The 18,426-nt window shown below is 43.1% G+C and overlaps 1 protein-coding gene across 2 annotated transcripts in view; it reads left to right on the top strand.

Moving 5' to 3' along the window:
- The window catches only part of BANK1 (B cell scaffold protein with ankyrin repeats 1), a 1,011,739-nt gene that overhangs the window by 928,282 nt on the left and 65,031 nt on the right, over positions 1 to 18,426 (top strand). For both annotated transcript variants that reach the window (XM_073589285.1, XM_073589294.1), the window contains 2 exons: positions 11,142 to 11,323; positions 17,567 to 17,630. In XM_073589285.1, the coding sequence (XP_073445386.1) occupies positions 11,142 to 11,323; positions 17,567 to 17,630 (246 nt within the window). The remainder of the gene's footprint in view (positions 1 to 11,141; positions 11,324 to 17,566; positions 17,631 to 18,426) is intronic.

The raw sequence follows: 18,426 nt of genomic DNA, 5'->3' as shown, positions 1-18,426 counted from the left end.
CCCCGCCCACTTCCACGGACTCTTCCCCCGCACTTCCTCATTTTTGGGGAAAATGTACCCAAAAGACCACCAACTATATGGTACTGTAAAACAAGGTACAAGGTGTATATAGGAGTGGGGAGAATTTGAATCTCTCTAGACTTCAGGACACAGTTGGATTCTGTCAGGCCCTGTTTATATTACACTGCAATGTGACAGGCAGATTCTGGATGGTGTAAGAAAGGTGTATAGAGGACTGTGGAGAATTTGAATCTCTCTAGACTTAAGGACACAGTTGGATTCTGTCAGGCCCTGTTTATATTACACCGCAATGTGACAGGCAGATTCTGGATGGTGTGCGAAAGGTTTATAGAGGACTGTGGAGAATTGGAATCTCTCTAGACTTCAGGACACAGTTGGATTCTGTCAGGCCCTGTTTATATTACACTACAATGTGAGAGGCAGATTCTGGATGGTGTAAGAAAGGTGTATAGAGGACTGTGGAGAATTTGAATCTCTCTAGACTTAAGGACACAGTTGGATTCTGTCAGGCCCTGTTTATATTACACCGCAATGTGACAGGCAGATTCCGGATGGTGTAAGAAAGGTTTATAGAGGACTGTGGAGAATGGGAATCTCTCTAGACTTCAGGACACAGTTGGATTCTATCAGGCCCTGTTTATATTACACCGCAATGTGACAGGCAGATTCTGGATGGTGTAAGAAAAGTGTATAGAGGACTGGGGAGAATTGGAATCTCTCTAGACTTCAGGACACAGTTGGATTCTGTCAGGCCCTGTTTATATAACACCGCAATGTGACAGGCAGATTCTGGATGGTGTAAGAAAGGTGTATAGAGGACTGTGGAGAATTGGAATCTCTCTAGACTTCAGGACACAGTTGGATTCTGTCAGGCCCTGTTTATATTACATCGCAATGTGACAGGCAGAAATTGCCTAGTGTATGACAAACTACATGGTGTATATAGAATTGGGCAGAATTGGAATCTCCCTAGAGTGTAGGTCTGTAAGAACGGACAAACTCCTCGACTTTTCCTTACAGAGTCACACACGTAGATAGCTTCAATTTGGCCGTGATAACAGCCGTTACACGGTACTGAGAGGAGCGTGCACGTACACCACTGTACGGTGTATGTAAAATTGTCAAGCTCCGTTTTTTTGTATAGGACTGACACACGCTGTCTCTCTCTAGTTTTGAATGTAATCAAACAGCAAATATACTTCCCTTGAGAAAGCGTGCTTGCAGTCACGCGAAACGCGCGTCGGGTGTTTTCCCCACCTGGTCCCGGGTCCACTCAGCTTTCATGTATATCTGGTAAGATATCTCCTCAAACTGGCCACGTGAAATTTATTTGTGCGCACTGGGTGACCTTAATGGATCTATAATGTGGTGCAGTGATCTCCCAATGGGGAGATGGGGAGTCAGCAGATACTGTCTATTCACACAGATATGATATACACTGCTGTGTTACTCGATATCTTTTGGCTGGGTGCTTTTCCCGGGTTTTTCTGTTTTTCTATCCTGTAGTGCCATTTTTATCTTTTGTATTTTTGTACTATGTGATACATATGTTACTTAATAAAAGACGTATTTTCATTATATCCACCTATTTACTCATATCTTCTCTTTGCATGAATACCTATTGGAGTGGGTGTTTCAGGTGTTTTCCTGATTAGGGTGGCTACTTATAGCCTATAACCCTATTTTTGACATAGTGATAATGTCACTGAGGTTTTTGCATTTAAAAATATATTAAACTGTTTGAAAAAATGACAAAACTATAAGGTGTAGGTCTGTAAGAACGGACAAACTCCTCAACTCTTCCTTACAGAGTCACACACGTAGATAGCTTCAATTTGGCCGTGATAACAGCCGTTACACGGTACTGAGAGAGGAGCGTGCACGTACACCGCTGTACGGTGTATGTAAAATTGTCAAGCTCTGTGTTTTTGTATATGGACTGACACACGCTGTCTCTCTCTAGTTTTGAATGTAATCAAACAGCAAATATACTAAACTGTTTGGAAAACGGATAAAACTATAAGGTGTAGGTCTGTAAGAACGGACAAACTCCTCAACTTTTCCTTACAGAGTCACACACGTAGATAGCTTCAACTTGGCCGTGATAACAGCCATTACACGGTACTGAGAGAGGAGCGTGCATGTACACCGCTGTACGGTGTATGTAAAATTGTCAAGCTCCGTGTTTTTGTATACGGACTGACGCACGCTGTCTCTCTAGTTTTGAATGTAATCAAACAGCAAATATACTAAACTGTTTGGAAAACGGATAAAACTATAAGGTGTAGGTCTGTAAGAACGGACAAACTCCTCAAATTTTCCTTACAGAGTCACACACGTAGATAGCTTCAATTTGGCCATGATAAAAGCCATCACACGGTACTGTGTGAGGAGCGTACACCGCTGTATGGTGTGTGAAAAAATGAACGCTCACTACCTCACCAGGACAAAACAATACAATTTTGATTGCTTTTAAAAAAGCTGTTTGAACACCAGTGTGCACACAGCAGTGCAGCTAGCCTTAAAAGGCAGGCTAATCACCACCAGCGCTGCTGCACAAAAGTAAAAATCTTCACCTTTCACTGCACGGTAACTACAGTGAAAAGCGCTAGCAGCAGAAGCAGTTTTTTTTTCTTTTTGCCTTCCTAACGCGCTCCCTACAGAATCAGCAGCTGCAGCAGCTCTCCCTATTCTGAGATCAGCATGAGTAACATGGCGGTCTGCATGCCCGCCCTTTTATACCCCCTGTGATGCCATACAAAGCAAGCCAATCACTTGCATGCCCTTCTCCAAGATGGTGGTGACCACTGCCTATGTCATCACGTTGCCCACAGTGTCCGTTCTTCCTGATTGGCTGAAAAAGGGCGCTAAAGCATCTTTTGAAATGCGACCTTGGCGCTAAAGTCGCCGACCTCGTGGCCGACCTCACGCTAAGGTCGGGTTTCGTTTCATGAAACCTGACTTTGGCGAAAGTCGGCGACTTTTGAATTTTTTTGACCCGTTTCGCTCAACTCTAGTTATGAATCTTAAACGTAACTGGAAGAGCCAAAGGAAAGAGATGGTGTTAAGGATTTCCAAAATCTTATACGGTCCAATAAGCCTTGGCTTGAATTTTGGAGATGCAACCTTCATGGGAATATTTTTTGAGGACAACCAAACCATATCACCCACTTTAAACCGGGGGGCCAATGGTCCTATGCCGGTTGGAAAACCGTTGGGCTTTTTCCTGAGAGTGGGACAACTTATCCACTACTTGGTCCCAAATCTGCTGCATTCTCTCTACCACAGAATCCACATCTGGGCAGAAGCTTCTACCTGCCCCGAAGAAAATCGAGGATGAAACCCAAAGTTACAAAAGAAAGGAAACATCAAAGTGGCAGAGCTAGCCCTATTGTTTAGCGTGAATTCGGCCAAGGGCAAAAATGAGACCCAATCATCCTGATCAGCAGATATGAAACATCTCAAATAGGACTCCAACGTCTGGTTTGTTCTCTCAGTCTGCCCATTGGTCTGAGGATGAAATGCAGAGGAGAGAGACAACTGAATTCCCAGTTTGGAACAAAAAGCCCTCCAAAATCTGGAAACAAACTGGACCCCTCTGTCTGACACAATGTTCTCAGGAATCCGTGCAAATGAACCACTTGCTGCAAAAATAAGGGCACCAACTCAGAAGAAGATGGCAACTTTGGGAGTGGTACAAGATGGACCATCTTAGGAAATCTATCACAGATCACCTAAATAACATTAATTCTCTGAGAGACAGGGAGATCAGAGATAAAATCCATTGAGACATGGGTCCATGGCCTCCTGGGCACCAGCAGGGGCATCAGCAAACCAATAGCACAAGAACAGGGCTTAGACCAAGAACAAGTCCCACAGGACTGCACAAAATTCCTGACATCACGAGATAAGGCAGGCCACCAAAAAGACCGACTCACCAAATCTCTGGTACCAAAGATACCTGGATGACTAGCCATCACGGAGAAATGAATTTCAGACATTACTGGTCAGGGAATACAATTTTCCCATAGGGCATCGTTCAGGTTTAACCTCCTGAAATTCCTCCAGGGCATGTCTCAAATCAGGAGAGATGGCGGAAAGAACTACACCCTCATCTAGAATGGTCGTAGGCTCAGTCACGTCAAGAGAATCTGCAAAGAAACCCTAGAAAGGGCGTCTGCCTTAACAGTGCCTGGAAGAAAAGGAGACCACAAAATTAAAACGCGTGAAAAACAAGGCCCACCTAGCCTGTCTAGGATTCAAGCACTTGGCTGATTCAAGATAAATCAAATTCTTGTGATCGGTGAGGACCACAACTTGATGTCTGGCTCCCTCCAACCAATGTCTCCACTCTTCAAATGCCCACTTCATGGCCAATAATTCCCGATTCCCCACGTCATAGTTACGTTCAGATGGAGAAAATTTTTGAGAAAAGAAGGCACAGGGATTCATCTTAGAGGTTACCTGATCTCTTTGAGACAAAACATCTCCTGCACCTATCTCAGAAGCATCTATCTCCACCTGAAAAGGGAGTGAAACATCAGGTTGCCGAAGAACCGGAGCAGAAGTGAATCTCTGCTTAAGCTCCTGAAATGCCAAGACTGCCTCTGGAGACCAATTTACCACATCAGCGCCCTTTTTGGTCAAATCTGTCAAAGGTTTAACAATACCAGAAAAATTACTATAAATTTACGGTAGAAATTAGCAAAACCCAAAAACTTCTGAAGAGGCCTTCAGAGAAGTGGGCTGAATCCAATCATAAATGGCCTGTACCTTGGCCGGGTCCATTTCAATAGCAGACGGGGACAAAATGAATCCCAAAAACGAAATCCTCTACACCAAAAAGACATTTCGATCCCTCAACTTGCAGAGTATTTTCCCTCAAAATCCGGAACACAGTCCGGACATGTTCCACATGAGAATTCCAATCACTGGAAAAAATCAAAGTATCATCCAGATAAATGATCAAAAACATATCCAGAAGGTCCTGGAAAATATCGTTCATTAAAGATTGGAAGACGGAAGGGGCATTAGTGAGCCCAAAAGGCATCACCAGGCACTCAAAATGTCCCTCCGGAGTATTAAACGCCATCTTCCATTCATCCCCGTGCTTGATGTGAATAAGATTATACTCCCCCCTGAGGACAAGTTTGGTATACCAGCAAGCACTTTTAACTCTGGAAAACAATTCAGAAATCAGGGGTAACGGGTACTGATATTCAGTGATCTTGATAAGGGAATGATAGTCAATACATGGCCTTAATGAGCCATCTTTTTTGGCCACAAAGAAAAAAAACATCACCCAAAGGTGAAGAGGATGGTCTGATATACCCCTTCTCCAATGATTCCTTGATATAAGATCGCATAGCATCAAGTTCAGGTACAGATAAGTTGAAAAGCCAACTCTTGGGAAATTTACAACCGGATATTAACTTAATTGCAGTCATAACTCCTATGAGGAGGCAAAGACGCAGACTTACTCTCACTAAATACATTAGAAAAATCAGCCAAATAGTCAGGAACGTCTTGAGACTTGGGAGAGGTGGAGAAAACAGGAGTGTCACTAAGAACACATTGACAACCCCAACTCACCACAGACAGAGATTTCCAACCTAAAACAGGATTATGGATTTGCAACCAAGGAAAACCCAGTACAATAGTATCATGTAAACTGTGCAACACCAATAATTTACAATTCTCTTGATGGTCCGGGGCGACCCGCATTACCACCTGGGTCCAAAACTGGGGTTTATTATCCGCCAATGGGGTAGCATCAATCCACCTCAAGGGAATAGGGGTTCTCAGGGACACCTTGGGGAAACCAAAATGCTTGGCAAAGTCAAGATCCATCAGATTCAAAGCTGCTCCTGAATCCACAAAGGCCTAAGCAGAAAAAGTAGACAAGGAGCAGATCAAGGTAACTGCCAAAAGGAACTTAGGCTGTACACTGCCCACCGCAAATGCGTGAGCAAAACGTTTTTCTCGTTTAGGGCAGACAGAAATAACATGAGAGGCGTCCCCACAAAAGAAGCATAACTTATTACGCCTTCTAAACTCTTGACGTTGCGTCTTAAATAGAACTCTGTCAGACTGCATGGGTTCAGAAGTTTGTTCAAAAGGCAGCACCGCCTCTTGCGTACTTTTATGTTCACGTAAACGTCGATCAATTTGAATGGCTAATGACATGGAGTCGTTAAGACCAGAGGGGACAAGAAATCCCACCATAACATCTTTTACGGTTTCAGCCAGACCTTTCCAAAAGAGAGCTTCTAGGGCATCATCATTCCATTTAGTAAGGACCGCCCACTTTTGGAACTTCTGGCAGTATAACTCAGCAGCATCCTGACCCTGGTTCAATGCCAATAAGGTTTTCTCAGCTTGATCAATAGTATTAGGTTCATTATACAACAACCCCAGGGCCTGAAAAAATGCATCCACATTAGCCAGAATAGGATCTCCAGGTGTCAGAGAAAAAGCCCAATCCTGGGGATCGCCTCGCAGCAGTAAGATGACAATTTTAACCTGCTGCACCGAGCTCCACGATGAATTAGGCTTCAAGGCAAGAAAGTGTTTACAGTTATTCTTGAAATTCAAAAATTTAGACCGATCCCCAGAAAACACATCAGGAGTAGGGACGTTTGGTTCTACAGCATATGATTGAGCAAGATAGGCAGAAATTCCCCACACTTCAGCAGCGAGCTGCTCAACACGATCAGATAATTGCTTAATCTCCATTAAAGAAAAAAAAATCCTCCTACGGCTCCAGAGAGAAAAAGGAAAAAATATATAAAAAAAAATTCTGACACTTTTTTTTTGTTTTTTACAATTCTTTCCTTCTTTTGAGTACCCTAGAGTCTGCGGTTAGGCTGGTGATTCTGTTATGAATGGGTCACCGAGGAGGATGGCAGAAACAAGCTAAGGCTACTTTCAAACTAGCGTCATGTGACGTACGTCGCAATGCGCCGTTTTGGAGAAAAAACGCATCCTGCAAAGTTGCCCGCAGGATGCGTTTTTTCTCCATAGACATGCATTAGCGATGCATTGCGACGTATGGCCACACGTCGCATCCATCGTGCGACGGATGCGTTGTGTTTTGGCGGCCGCGACGCACACGAAAACGTTACATGTGCCGCTGAAACTGCGCCCCCTCCTCCCTGGACATTACAATGGGGCAGCGGATGCGTTGAAAAACTGCATCTGCTGCCCCCGTTGTGCAAATCTTTCACAACGTGCGTCGGTACGTCGGCCCGACGCAAGTGTGAAAGTAGCCTAAGCCACCAGAAGACCAGAGAGGTTGGTAACTAAGCATATTGCAGACCCCTGATCCTATCCGCACAATTAGCAGTAGCCGTGGAGCGTTCCTACGATGCCCTAGATGCTTCATCACAGCCGGAGGACTAACGAAGCCTAAAGACGGAAAGATGAAATCTAAACTGTGCCAGAGCAGATCCCCAAAGGAATAGACAACCCCCAAACATATATTTTTGGTGAGACAAGATGAGACACAAACACAGGCAGAGAACAGACTGAGCAAACGGTGGGGCCCAAGCTGTCTAGACAGGACAGAACAGAAAAAGATACTGTCTGCAAAACCCTGAAAAAGTCCAACACTTCTAATATACAAAAAAACCTGAGCTCACACGATCTCACCCCAGCTAGATCAGCACTCTGGTATAAACTGGCAGCAAGCAAAAAGATACTAACATAACAGGGGACTGAACAAGCTGCAACATATGAAGCAGGGCCCAGCGCTGCCCCCAGCAGGGAGCATGCTGAACCCAGAATGCAAAAAAAGACACAACCAGATTAGATGCAAAGGATTAGCAAAAGAATCACTTAGCTGAACATGCAGATCAGGCTGGGGACAAAAGAGCTCCAAATGCACACAGAGGAAAAAATCACCAGCAACCTTCAAGAGCAGCCAGCTCCATTATATGCTCCCAGCCAGCAATCCCAGATTCGCAATTATCATCGTCAGGTGGAGAACCTCCATCCACCTGGCCAGCTCCACTACTCTCAGTAACCACCAGAGGGAGCAGAGGGAGCTTCAGCTCAGAAATCCTAGCAAGGGAGTTCACAACAGTAACCCCCCCTTGAGGAGGGGTCACCGAACCCTCATCCACACCACCAGGCCGATCAGGATAGGCCTGGTGAAAGGCAAGAATCAATCACTTGGCATGGATGTCAGAAGCAGATCACCAAGAATTATCCTCCTGGCCATAACCCCTGATGATGTGCGGCCAGCCAATCACTGCATGACAACAACAAAGATGGCTGCGGAGTTTCATTGCCTGGCAGACAATCCCTGCGTTATGATTTGGTCTGTAAAGTCCACCAAAAAAGCTGGGTGGAGACCCAAGTTCCCGTCCAGTAATCCCGGAAATGCTCGGTGCTCGCCGATACTACATGATACTTGGGTGAGTATCGAGTAGTGGCGAGCAAGTTCGCTCATCACTAGCAACCACCTATCTAACTAACTACAATGTGGGATACAGCAGGCTTTTCCACATTTAGCTACTGATATATTATTTAGAATGCTATACTAGTGCATGCAGCACTATAGAAGTGCACAACACCTTTGTAGGACATGTGCCCTGCCGGCTTTGTCTGGGAACCTCAGTATTGCCCCCCTTAAAAAAAAACATTCTGGAAGGTAAATTTTACAGCCACACTGGACACTATCTAGCTACACTATCTGACTGATATACAACCGCCTAACTAAATAGCTGAAATCTTGATGAAAACAGTGGCAGCGTCAGGAGCAGCCTCTCTGCACTGTATCATTGTCAAAATGGCGCTAAAACAACATGTTCGCTATTGATTTGCAGAGGGACATGGGATTTCAGCAGCCCCCCAATGACACAAGCCATTGTGTCAGGACAATGTGGATATTTCATGCTCCATGATTGGAAGCTGCAATGTGAACACATAAAGTTAGAGAAAAAAAATGACTGATGTGCTTAAATAATGCCACGCATCTGAGCTCTGCAAACCCCCCTCCCCTCATCAAACACATGCCAAACACTCATAAAACACCACCATTATTGTTACTAAAGTGCGGAAAATGTTTTGGTGGCAACGTAAATATTCTCCTACACTTTTACGAAATGTTACCGATTTTATGAAATTTTGCTCCGATTTACAATCACGAATCCGAATGTGCCATATTTGTGCCGAATTTATGTTTGGCAATCATTTTCCGAACAAATTTGTTCATCTCTAGTTGTAAGCCACAAATTCGCCGCTATCTTCGCCTCTTTAGCAGAAGTGAATATATGTCATCGTAGGGCTTCTTTCAGGGAACATAATCCATTGTCACGTGTCTATCATACAGAATCAGTTCAGTCACATTCTCAAAGGTGCCGCAACTCATGGATGTTGGTGAGGTCCGGCTTCCTCCTTCATGGCTTACTCCTGTGCAATCTTTGAACTTCTTTTTTTTCCATTGATGAACCTTTCTTGGGACAAAACACCTTCTCCATATTGTCAACAAGGCCTTCGATATATTGGTACTAGACACGCTCGGACCACAAAACCATACAGAAAGCATTGTGCAGCCAACAGAGGTTTTAATATAACCAAAGTGCAGAAACTTTTTGACTCGCCCTCATAATATATGATTTGTGGCTTAGGAAATGTTTTGGAGTCATAAAGAAGTGGTTGTTTTGATAGATTCTGGGAAGTAGTTCTATTCACAACAAAAACAGTACCAGACTATTATTAAAATTGGAAAACTTTGACGATAGGAGTGCATTAGAGCAGATGCGTGAAACATCATCATCGCTAAATGGAAAGTTGTCATGGCAGGTATGGTTATTAATATTCAACTGTTTTAACTTAATCTACGTTTAACCTATATATGGAAATTCTAAGAAAAATATCCGGTAATCTGGATATTAAAATTAAAGGACTTAATGGCAATTTAATACAACTCATCTTTGTTTATAACCCTCTGTGACTCATGGCACAATCTCGTGAAGAGATAAAGGCCAAAATCTCTGTGACCTCCTTTAATTACCAGTCATTAGCCATAATAGCTCTCCATCTGTAGCTATATAATTGTACCTCTTGCGTAAAAGAACCGCTTATGATAAGTTTGGTCTCTATATATAATGTCACACGCTAATGTATTATGCCTATTCACCATATTGACATTTCAAAAATAACTGGCATATCTAATTCTTTAAGTTTTAAATGTTATTATTTAAGCTTGAAGTGAGAAAGCTGGGGAACAATAAATAGGACCTTGATTAAAGTTTGCTCAAGCATTATCACCTAGTTTTTCCAGTTACAGATGTAGCAACGTTTATAATGATTGTAATACACCATCCTGGAAATTTGTCACATTTAAAGGGAGTCTGCCACCCTCAAATGCAATTTAAATGAGTTATACTTTGAAATAGAGGACTTAGCCACTATAGCAATCATACTATCACTTTTCGTGTTATTGGTACAATGCGTGAGAAAATAACTTTTAATTTCTATGCAACTAAAGAGGTTTTGGTACAACCTTCGTGATGCCATGAAATTAGGACATTGTTACTCTTCCTCCTTTGCATATTGGGGGCCTTGCTTTGCTTCAAATTGACAGTTCTCGCTTCCCAGAACTTGTGTGTATGCATGCGCACTGACACTGCCTGGACCCACCTGCACATGAACACAATGGCAGGATGTGTTCTCTCTGTTTAATTCCTGCTGATAGCACTCGCAACATTAAAAAAACCTGTAAGTGTAGTGAGTGGCTTCGAAGAAGACAGGGCAGAGAACAAATACATGCAGTTTGCTCCATCGCTGAATAGATTATCCCCACTGACTCCAATGATAATACACTGTTTTCATTGGTGGCAGTGACTATAATTACTTGTTTTTTCATGAAGTAAACTAAGGACCTTCATGTATTTGCTTTCCACCCTCTCCTTTTTTTAAGCTGCTCACAACCCTTCCAGATGTAGCAACCGGCGTGAGCAGAAATGAGACAGGTAGGAGAATGCACCCAGTGACTGTGTGCCAACCAGAGGCAGTGTAAAAGAACTTGATAAATTCCATCCCGTGTTGCTAGTGCGATCTACAGTATATTAAAATATTGCATATTCATTAACTTAATATTTTATGAATTGCAGAGAAATTGCAATTGGCTAAACATGAACCTCAGATTCCAGCTCAGCAATATGCACCTACTGGGCAGGATGAGCTCATATTACTACAAGAAAAGGTGAAAATGGGAATTATCAGTGTGGATGAAGCTCTCCAAAAATTTCAACAGTGGCAAAATGAAAAGAGTGGATTAGATCGTCTACAACGGGTAAGAAGCTAAATGAAAGCTGCCAGTAGGAGCAACTCTCTTAAGCTATCTATAAAGGCATGTAGGTCATAGGATGGTGAATAAAATGATGCCTTGGTATGTGAGAACCGAGGTCTTATTCCAGAGAAATCCATATTTTTCTTACATGTAAGTGAGATGTTCAGGACTATGGGCCGGACACTAATTTGCATGAGAATCTGCCTCCAGAGCTTATATTAAATAAAAGCTCTCTGCTTTCCTGATCTCACTGCAGGTTCTACTCAGTGCTTCAGCTACCATCTCACAGATCACCAGTGTTACTATATAGCAGAGGTCTGAGAGCTGCAGCTACTATCACATTTTTATGAGATTATGAGACAAAGTTTAGTTCTACTGATAATGTGTGCAAACTGTAAAGCGCTGCGGAATATGTTAGCGCTATATAAAAATAAAGATTATTATTATATTATTATTACTGCAGTATGCTAGTTACATGTCTCACACTGATAATGCCCCTTTCATTTATAATAATCTCTGGAGGCAGATTTTCGTGGAGATCAGTATCAGGACCATAGATCTTAACAGCTCATTTACATATAAGAAAAACATGAACTTCTCTGGAACAGACTTCAGGTTGAAAATAAAAAGCTATCATTTTAAACTGCTTCCTATGACCTACAGTACATGCCCATAGACATGGCTTAGGAAGGTTGATCCTACTGACAGATTCCCTTGAAAGAGAATCTATCAGAAAAAAAGAACCTACTGTCTAAATCAGGTTTAGTGTTAGATGCATTTTTTTTAAATGTATGCAAACATTAATCTTGAAATCTTCACAGAGCCCATTGGGGCTAGTTTAGATTTATATTTATCATGCTTTCAGGACGAGATTTCTGCACGTCTTCTCAGGAGGGGCAGGATAACAATGACAAACCTTTATAAAGAGCTGATAGTACAGGATCCACTGATCACAATAGGCCATGTCACAGCTCCCCCTGCTTCCTTTTCCTTCATAATGACTTTTGTACATGCTCATTAGATGCTTCAATACAAAAAATATGGTCAAACTCTTTTCATTGTGTAAATATGCTGAAACAGACAGAAGTTAGATAATTCAGTGTTCAAGTCTCTTGCGCCATTGATAAATTCTGGGCCCAAAAACAGTAGAATACATTTTAGACATATATGGCCTTTCTCGATAATAAAAATACAGCTATGAATTTAGAAGTTAGAGTAAACAAAAAGTCTAAGTTGCTAAGGTAAAAATTGCAAGATAACTAATTTTTTTTATTTTTTAATATGGATTGTGATATGAAAAAAACATTGTCAAAATTAGAGATGGGCAAATCCGAACAGTAAAGTTAGGGGTCCATGCTGAACACCTAGTATTCAGACACAGGCCCTGAACACAGACTTCTCTAGAAAGTCCGTGTTACTGTTTGTGTTTGACAGGCCAAACAGCAAGTGTTTCCCATACTGCGGTTTCCACACTGTAAAATGGAAGCGTGAACCAGCAGCTGCAACCGGCAGTAGAAAGAATAACTATGCTCACACATGTTGGCTGATGAGAGAGTACTACTAGCATCAGCCTACGCCTACTATCACTGATAAGAGCAAAAGCAGGTGCCGCTGATGGGAGTATTCATCAGCCGGCGCCTGTGCTGTAAATAATATAAAAAAAAATGACATGTTAAGATAATCCTCACTGTTCCACCACAAATTGGATGATTTTGATTGCAGTCACATCAGTGACTGATCTTCTTGTCAGCCGGAAACACACCTTCAGGAAAGTAATTGCTCTTCCAGTGTCTAGCACTGAGCTCTCACGAGGAAGCTCACCGGAGCTCATAGCTGAACCCCGGTGATCTCCCTTTTTTAAATAAAAAAAAATAGAAACAAAATATGCATGGGGGTCCCCCATAATTTTCATGAGCAGCAGAGGGAAAGCCGACAGCTGAAGGCTGATGTTAATATTCTGTGAAGGAGGGCAATACCCCTGAAGGTTCCCAAGCTATTATTATCAGCTCGCAGCTGTTTGGTTAGTCTTTATTGCTTTTTTCCGGGGGGAACCAAGGAAAAAAAGGCATAAGGTCCCCATATAATTTCAAGCCAGCAAAGCTAAACAGACAGCTGTGGACTGATATTAATAGCCATGTAAGGGCCCAGCAAAATTGGTCCTCCTCCTAGGCTAAGAATATCAGCCCTCAGCCACCCCATAAATTGTGCATCAATAAAAAGCACCAAATCTGGCAATTAGCCTCGCCTTTTCCTACTTGCCCTGTGGCAGTGGCAAGTGGAGTAATATTTGTGAGGTTAATGCCACATTTGTATTGTCAGGTGACATCAAGACCAGAAGTGATGGAGAGGCATCTTAACACTCCCATTACTGACCCCATAGTAAGTGTAATGCCGGTGTGCTTGTGCCTTGTTTCAACGGCGTTACTCTGCATGTCTTTGCTCTTACCCTTTGCTCCTTTCAGCTAGGATACTGTTGTCTGTTACCTGTATGGATGCTGCTCAGTTTCCTGCTTTGCTGCGTAGCCATACATGTGTTGTAGAGTCTTGGCTCTGCTGCTTGACCCTCTGTGTGTTCGGTCCCTGGCTGCTGCTGTGGAAGCTATCCATGAGTTGCAAAGTCCTCTGCAGCTGGTGCATGACTTTCCACGTGTGTCCAGGCTTGCAGCCGCTGCCAGGTGCCCTAGACCTCAGTTCCTGTGCTGGCTATGCTGTACTGGTTCTGTCTGTGCTTAGGGTGTGCACGGCCACACCTTCCCTGCATTTATTAAGGGCAGTGTGTGCACTTGAATTGCTGTCCCCAGCACATTGCTGAGGGGCAGCTTCTATGTAAAGTTACTCTTGGTCCTCCATGTTGCTCCTGGTCTGCCTGGTCTTCAGCTCCTGTTCTGCCTGCTATCAGTTCTAGGAAAGCTGATGTCTTTGTCCCTGGATCCGTCCTGTCAATGTGTTGGTACCAAAGTCCTTGCCTTGAATGTGGATTCCTGCTGTGTGGTATTCTCGAATTCCTTCTGTGTCCTGAACTATGTATCCAGTCACTTTCTGGTCTGAGCCTGCAGTGCTTGCACCATACCACTTGAGTTCCTTTATAGGTCATGTCAGATGTCCAGAGCCTGGTGACTGCTGCCTGATGCCTGGAGCGTGACAACTGCTGTCTAGTGCCTGGAGCCTGATGTCGGCTGCTCAATGTCCAGCCGGTGTCTCTGATGTCCTGCTTGTGTCCTGATGTTCTCTGCCTGGAGCCGTGTCTGTTGTCTAGAGTCTAGATGTCCAGCCTGTGTTCAGATATCCAGTCCATGGTCCTGGTGGTCCAGCCGGTGTTTCAGAGTTGGTCCCACTCATGTTCCTGGATGGGCTCCTCCTTGGTGTTCCTGGGGAGTCTCGAGTCTTGTTTTCTGGTGACAGCTCTGCCTTTGAGTCCTGGATCTGACCAGCTGATGTCCTGAGCTGCCATGTCGATGCTCCTGGATCTGTGCTGTCCGTGTGTTGCCTGTGACCCCAAGGTCCTGCCTGTGTCCTGAGGTCCATCCTGCGATGATGCCTGTCTGAGGTCGGTGTTTGATGTTCTTCCTGCCTGCTGTGCCTGTGCTACGCCTGAGGCTTGAGAGAGGTTCTCCTGATATGCCAGTGCCAGATGACTCTGGAATGTATCAACCCGTAATGACCTCTTGCCATCGTCTGACATCTACTGAACTGGGATGTTTACCCTTCCTTGATGCTTGGAATTGGGAGCCTATAATGTCTTGTGTTCTGTATTATGACTTTGTTTAAGTAAACTTAATGTTTCTTCTTACCTGAAGTGCGGTGTCATCTAGTCCTGCATGTCACCACCTTTCCTACATGCTCAGCTGCCACAAACCCCAGTCGCTGCCCTTCCTTAGTCCGAGTAGACCCAATTCTCCTTTGTGGTCCAGTGGGTCCATATTCCATTACCATCTGGGATGCATGCCCCTCATCGTCGTTTCCTAGCGGCGTGGGAGCATAAGCTAAGCAAGCTCAGCCACGTTCTGCCATCGTGACAGTAAGTTTGGAAATAAACACACAGCATGAATAAAGTCCATTATTTGCAGTAAAAATTAACACCCTCTTTTGCACATTTATTTAAAAATAAAAAAAGTTATACTCACCTTACGCCTATGCCATTGAAGCCCTTGTCCCCTGTAAAAGACAGAAAATAATAAACATTATACTTGCCTTATGCCTAATCCATTTACTCCCTTGCCCCCTGTTAAAAAAACAAAACTCATAAACAACCATATTGCTCACCTGTCCGATGTGAAGATTAGCAGTACTGTTCCATGCCACTATCCATCTCTTCGATATCTGGCTTACAACCTGAATAGTTGCATGACGCGACCATCCAGGCTGAAAACCAGGACTCAATGAGGTGCTGAGGGTGCAGCTTCAGTGACGAGAGGTGAAGTCATAGAGGTAAACGCTGATCACTGAAAGTGCACTCCAACTTGCCACTTAACTGTGAGCCGAGACGATTAACTGCGGTTACCTCAATGAGATCACCAATGAATACCATTAGAAAATTCTCACGGTGCTAGTGGTGATCTCATTGAGAACACTTCAATCATTGTCCAGCTCACAGTGAAGTGAACCTGGGAATGCATCTTAATTGACCGGTGCTTACCTCTTTGACGTCACCACTCATCACTCAATCTGCACTCGCAGCACCTCATTGTGTCCTGGTTTTCAGCCTGCAAAGTCGCATCAGGCCACTTTCTTCTCAAATATGGATTTGGACATGGGAAGGTATTGCTAATCTTCACTTCGGACAGGTAAGGGATATGGTTGTTTATTATTTTTATCCTTTTCCAGGGGACATGTGCATCGGATGATTATCTTCACGTCAGGGACAGGTGAGGGATATGTTGTTTATTTCTGTTTTTTACTGGTGACATGGACATCGGTGTATTAGGCATAAGGTTAGTATAACTGTGCTTTTTATTTCAAATACATGAGTCTGTGTCTTTATTTCAATTAAAGGACTATTTTGGCTGTGTCTTTTTTTACAATCTAACTATGGGGTTAGCAATGAGAATGTCTTGTAGACACCTCTCCATTACTAACCTGTGGGCTTGATTTCAGCAGCTATAGAACAGCTGACATCAACCCCACAACCATTACCCCACTTGCCACCTCACCAGGGTAAGTAGGACGAGCTGGACATATCTCTAAAATTAATGCATCCAATAGATGCGCCGTTTCTAGGGCGGCTGCGGCGTGCTATTCTTAGGCCGGGGGGACCAATATCCTTGGCCCCTTACCAGCCTGAGAATTCCAGCTCCAAGCTGTCTGCTATAGCTTGGCTGGTTGTCAAAAAAGGGGGGACCCCATGCTGTTTTTTTTAAATTATTTATTTCAATAATAAAAGAAAAAGCGGGAGAACCCTTCTATTCTTGATAACCAGCCATGATAAAGCTGACAGCTGAGGGTTGCATCCCGCAGCTATCAGTTTTGCCTGCCCTGGTTATCAAAAATAGAAAAGATCCCACGTCATTTCATTTATTTATTAATTTTTTTTTATAGCACCGGCAGCGACTGATGAATACTCCCAGCAGCGTCACTTACTCTTGCTGTTTTCAGCGACAGCATATGTAGACAGATGTGAGTAGTGCTCTCTCATCAGCCGATGCCTGTGACCGGAAGTAACCTTTTTACTGCCGGCCACTGCTCCTGGCTCACACTGTTGACTTACAGCGTCGAAACCGCAGGTCTCTGACAGGCTGCAATGATCTTACCAGCGATCAGAGCGTATATTTGCCACACTGTCATGCACATGACAACTTGGCAAACAATGGATGTTCAGGCCCCCCCTTTCATCTCATTCATTCAGGTTTGGATACCGTTTGGGTACCTCAAACAAACTCTTTTTAGATGTTCGGCTGAACCTGCCAGACCTGATCATCCACAAGTTTGCCCATCACTAGTCAAAATTTTAATAAACATACTGTACATTTCACAGGTCATTTTCTGATGATAATTTTGCATTAAAGTGTGAATTCACGTTTTAAATCTTTTGACATGACAGTGACACTTTTTCTCGTTTAAATTTTAGTTTGCTCCCATTTGTCCATTCTATAAAACTGAACTAGTTGAACTCCTTGAACAACACATTCATTGATGCTTTTATTATACTTTCAAGTTAATGTACTATGCATTATGTGTTACATTTCATTCACATTCACACCCTAGAGACAAAAAATATGCTAAACTAAACATTTTTTTAAATCCAAATAGAAAAAGCTGCAGCAGTTGCGTGATAATATTATTGGAGACAAAACAGATGATGAAAGAGTTTACGGTAAGCTTAAAACATTATATTAAAAAAATCCTCTTTGAAATTTTACAAATGTTTTACAAATTAATAGTAATAGTACATAATAGTACATGTAAATAACATAGGGTACTTAGTTGACACTATTTTGATTTAAAAAAAAAAAAAAGCTCAAAAGCCATCCCACCATCATGGTGTATCCATGGGATGGTCCTAATCTGTCTCTAGTTTTAATACCTTACCATGTGTCAAATGACATCAATGTAAAAAGGACAGAGCAGGACAGGGCCAGACTGAGACACCGTTCTATGGGAAGAGGTAACAGCATAACCAAAAAACTGAGCAATCACACTGTGGCCATTTCATAGACAAAGCCCAAGAAAAAAAAGAGTATATACCCTACAGCAAGTAAATCAATAAACAGTAATAGTAAATGTATATAACATAGTGTACTTAGCTAACTCTATTTTTATAAAAAAAAACATAGAAGCCATCTCACCAATGTCATGGTGTGCCCATCTGACTGGGATGATTTAGCGAATCCTGCTTTGAGCAGGGGGTTGGACCAGATGGCCCAGGAGGTCCCTTCCAACTCTACGATTCTATGATTCTATGATTCTATGATTCTATCTTAAGTAAAGTAGTGTTTAGCTCCTTTCTGACATCAGGCGCATATTTACACAGATATCGGACTCCCTCCCTTTGATGTGGGCTCCGGCGGTAAGCCCACATCTTTTCTGGCACATGTCAGCTGACAGCGGCATTTAACTCACGCTTACAGCTATCGGGCTATAAATCTGCCCACCAGTGACCTCCGTCACGT

The sequence above is a fragment of the Dendrobates tinctorius genome, unplaced genomic scaffold (genome assembly GCF_039654945.1).
Source record: "Dendrobates tinctorius isolate UK_male_01 unplaced genomic scaffold, ASM3965494v1 ptg000011l, whole genome shotgun sequence".
Taxonomy (NCBI): domain Eukaryota; kingdom Metazoa; phylum Chordata; class Amphibia; order Anura; family Dendrobatidae; genus Dendrobates; species Dendrobates tinctorius.
This window is presented reverse-complemented; position numbering and strand designations above follow the sequence as displayed.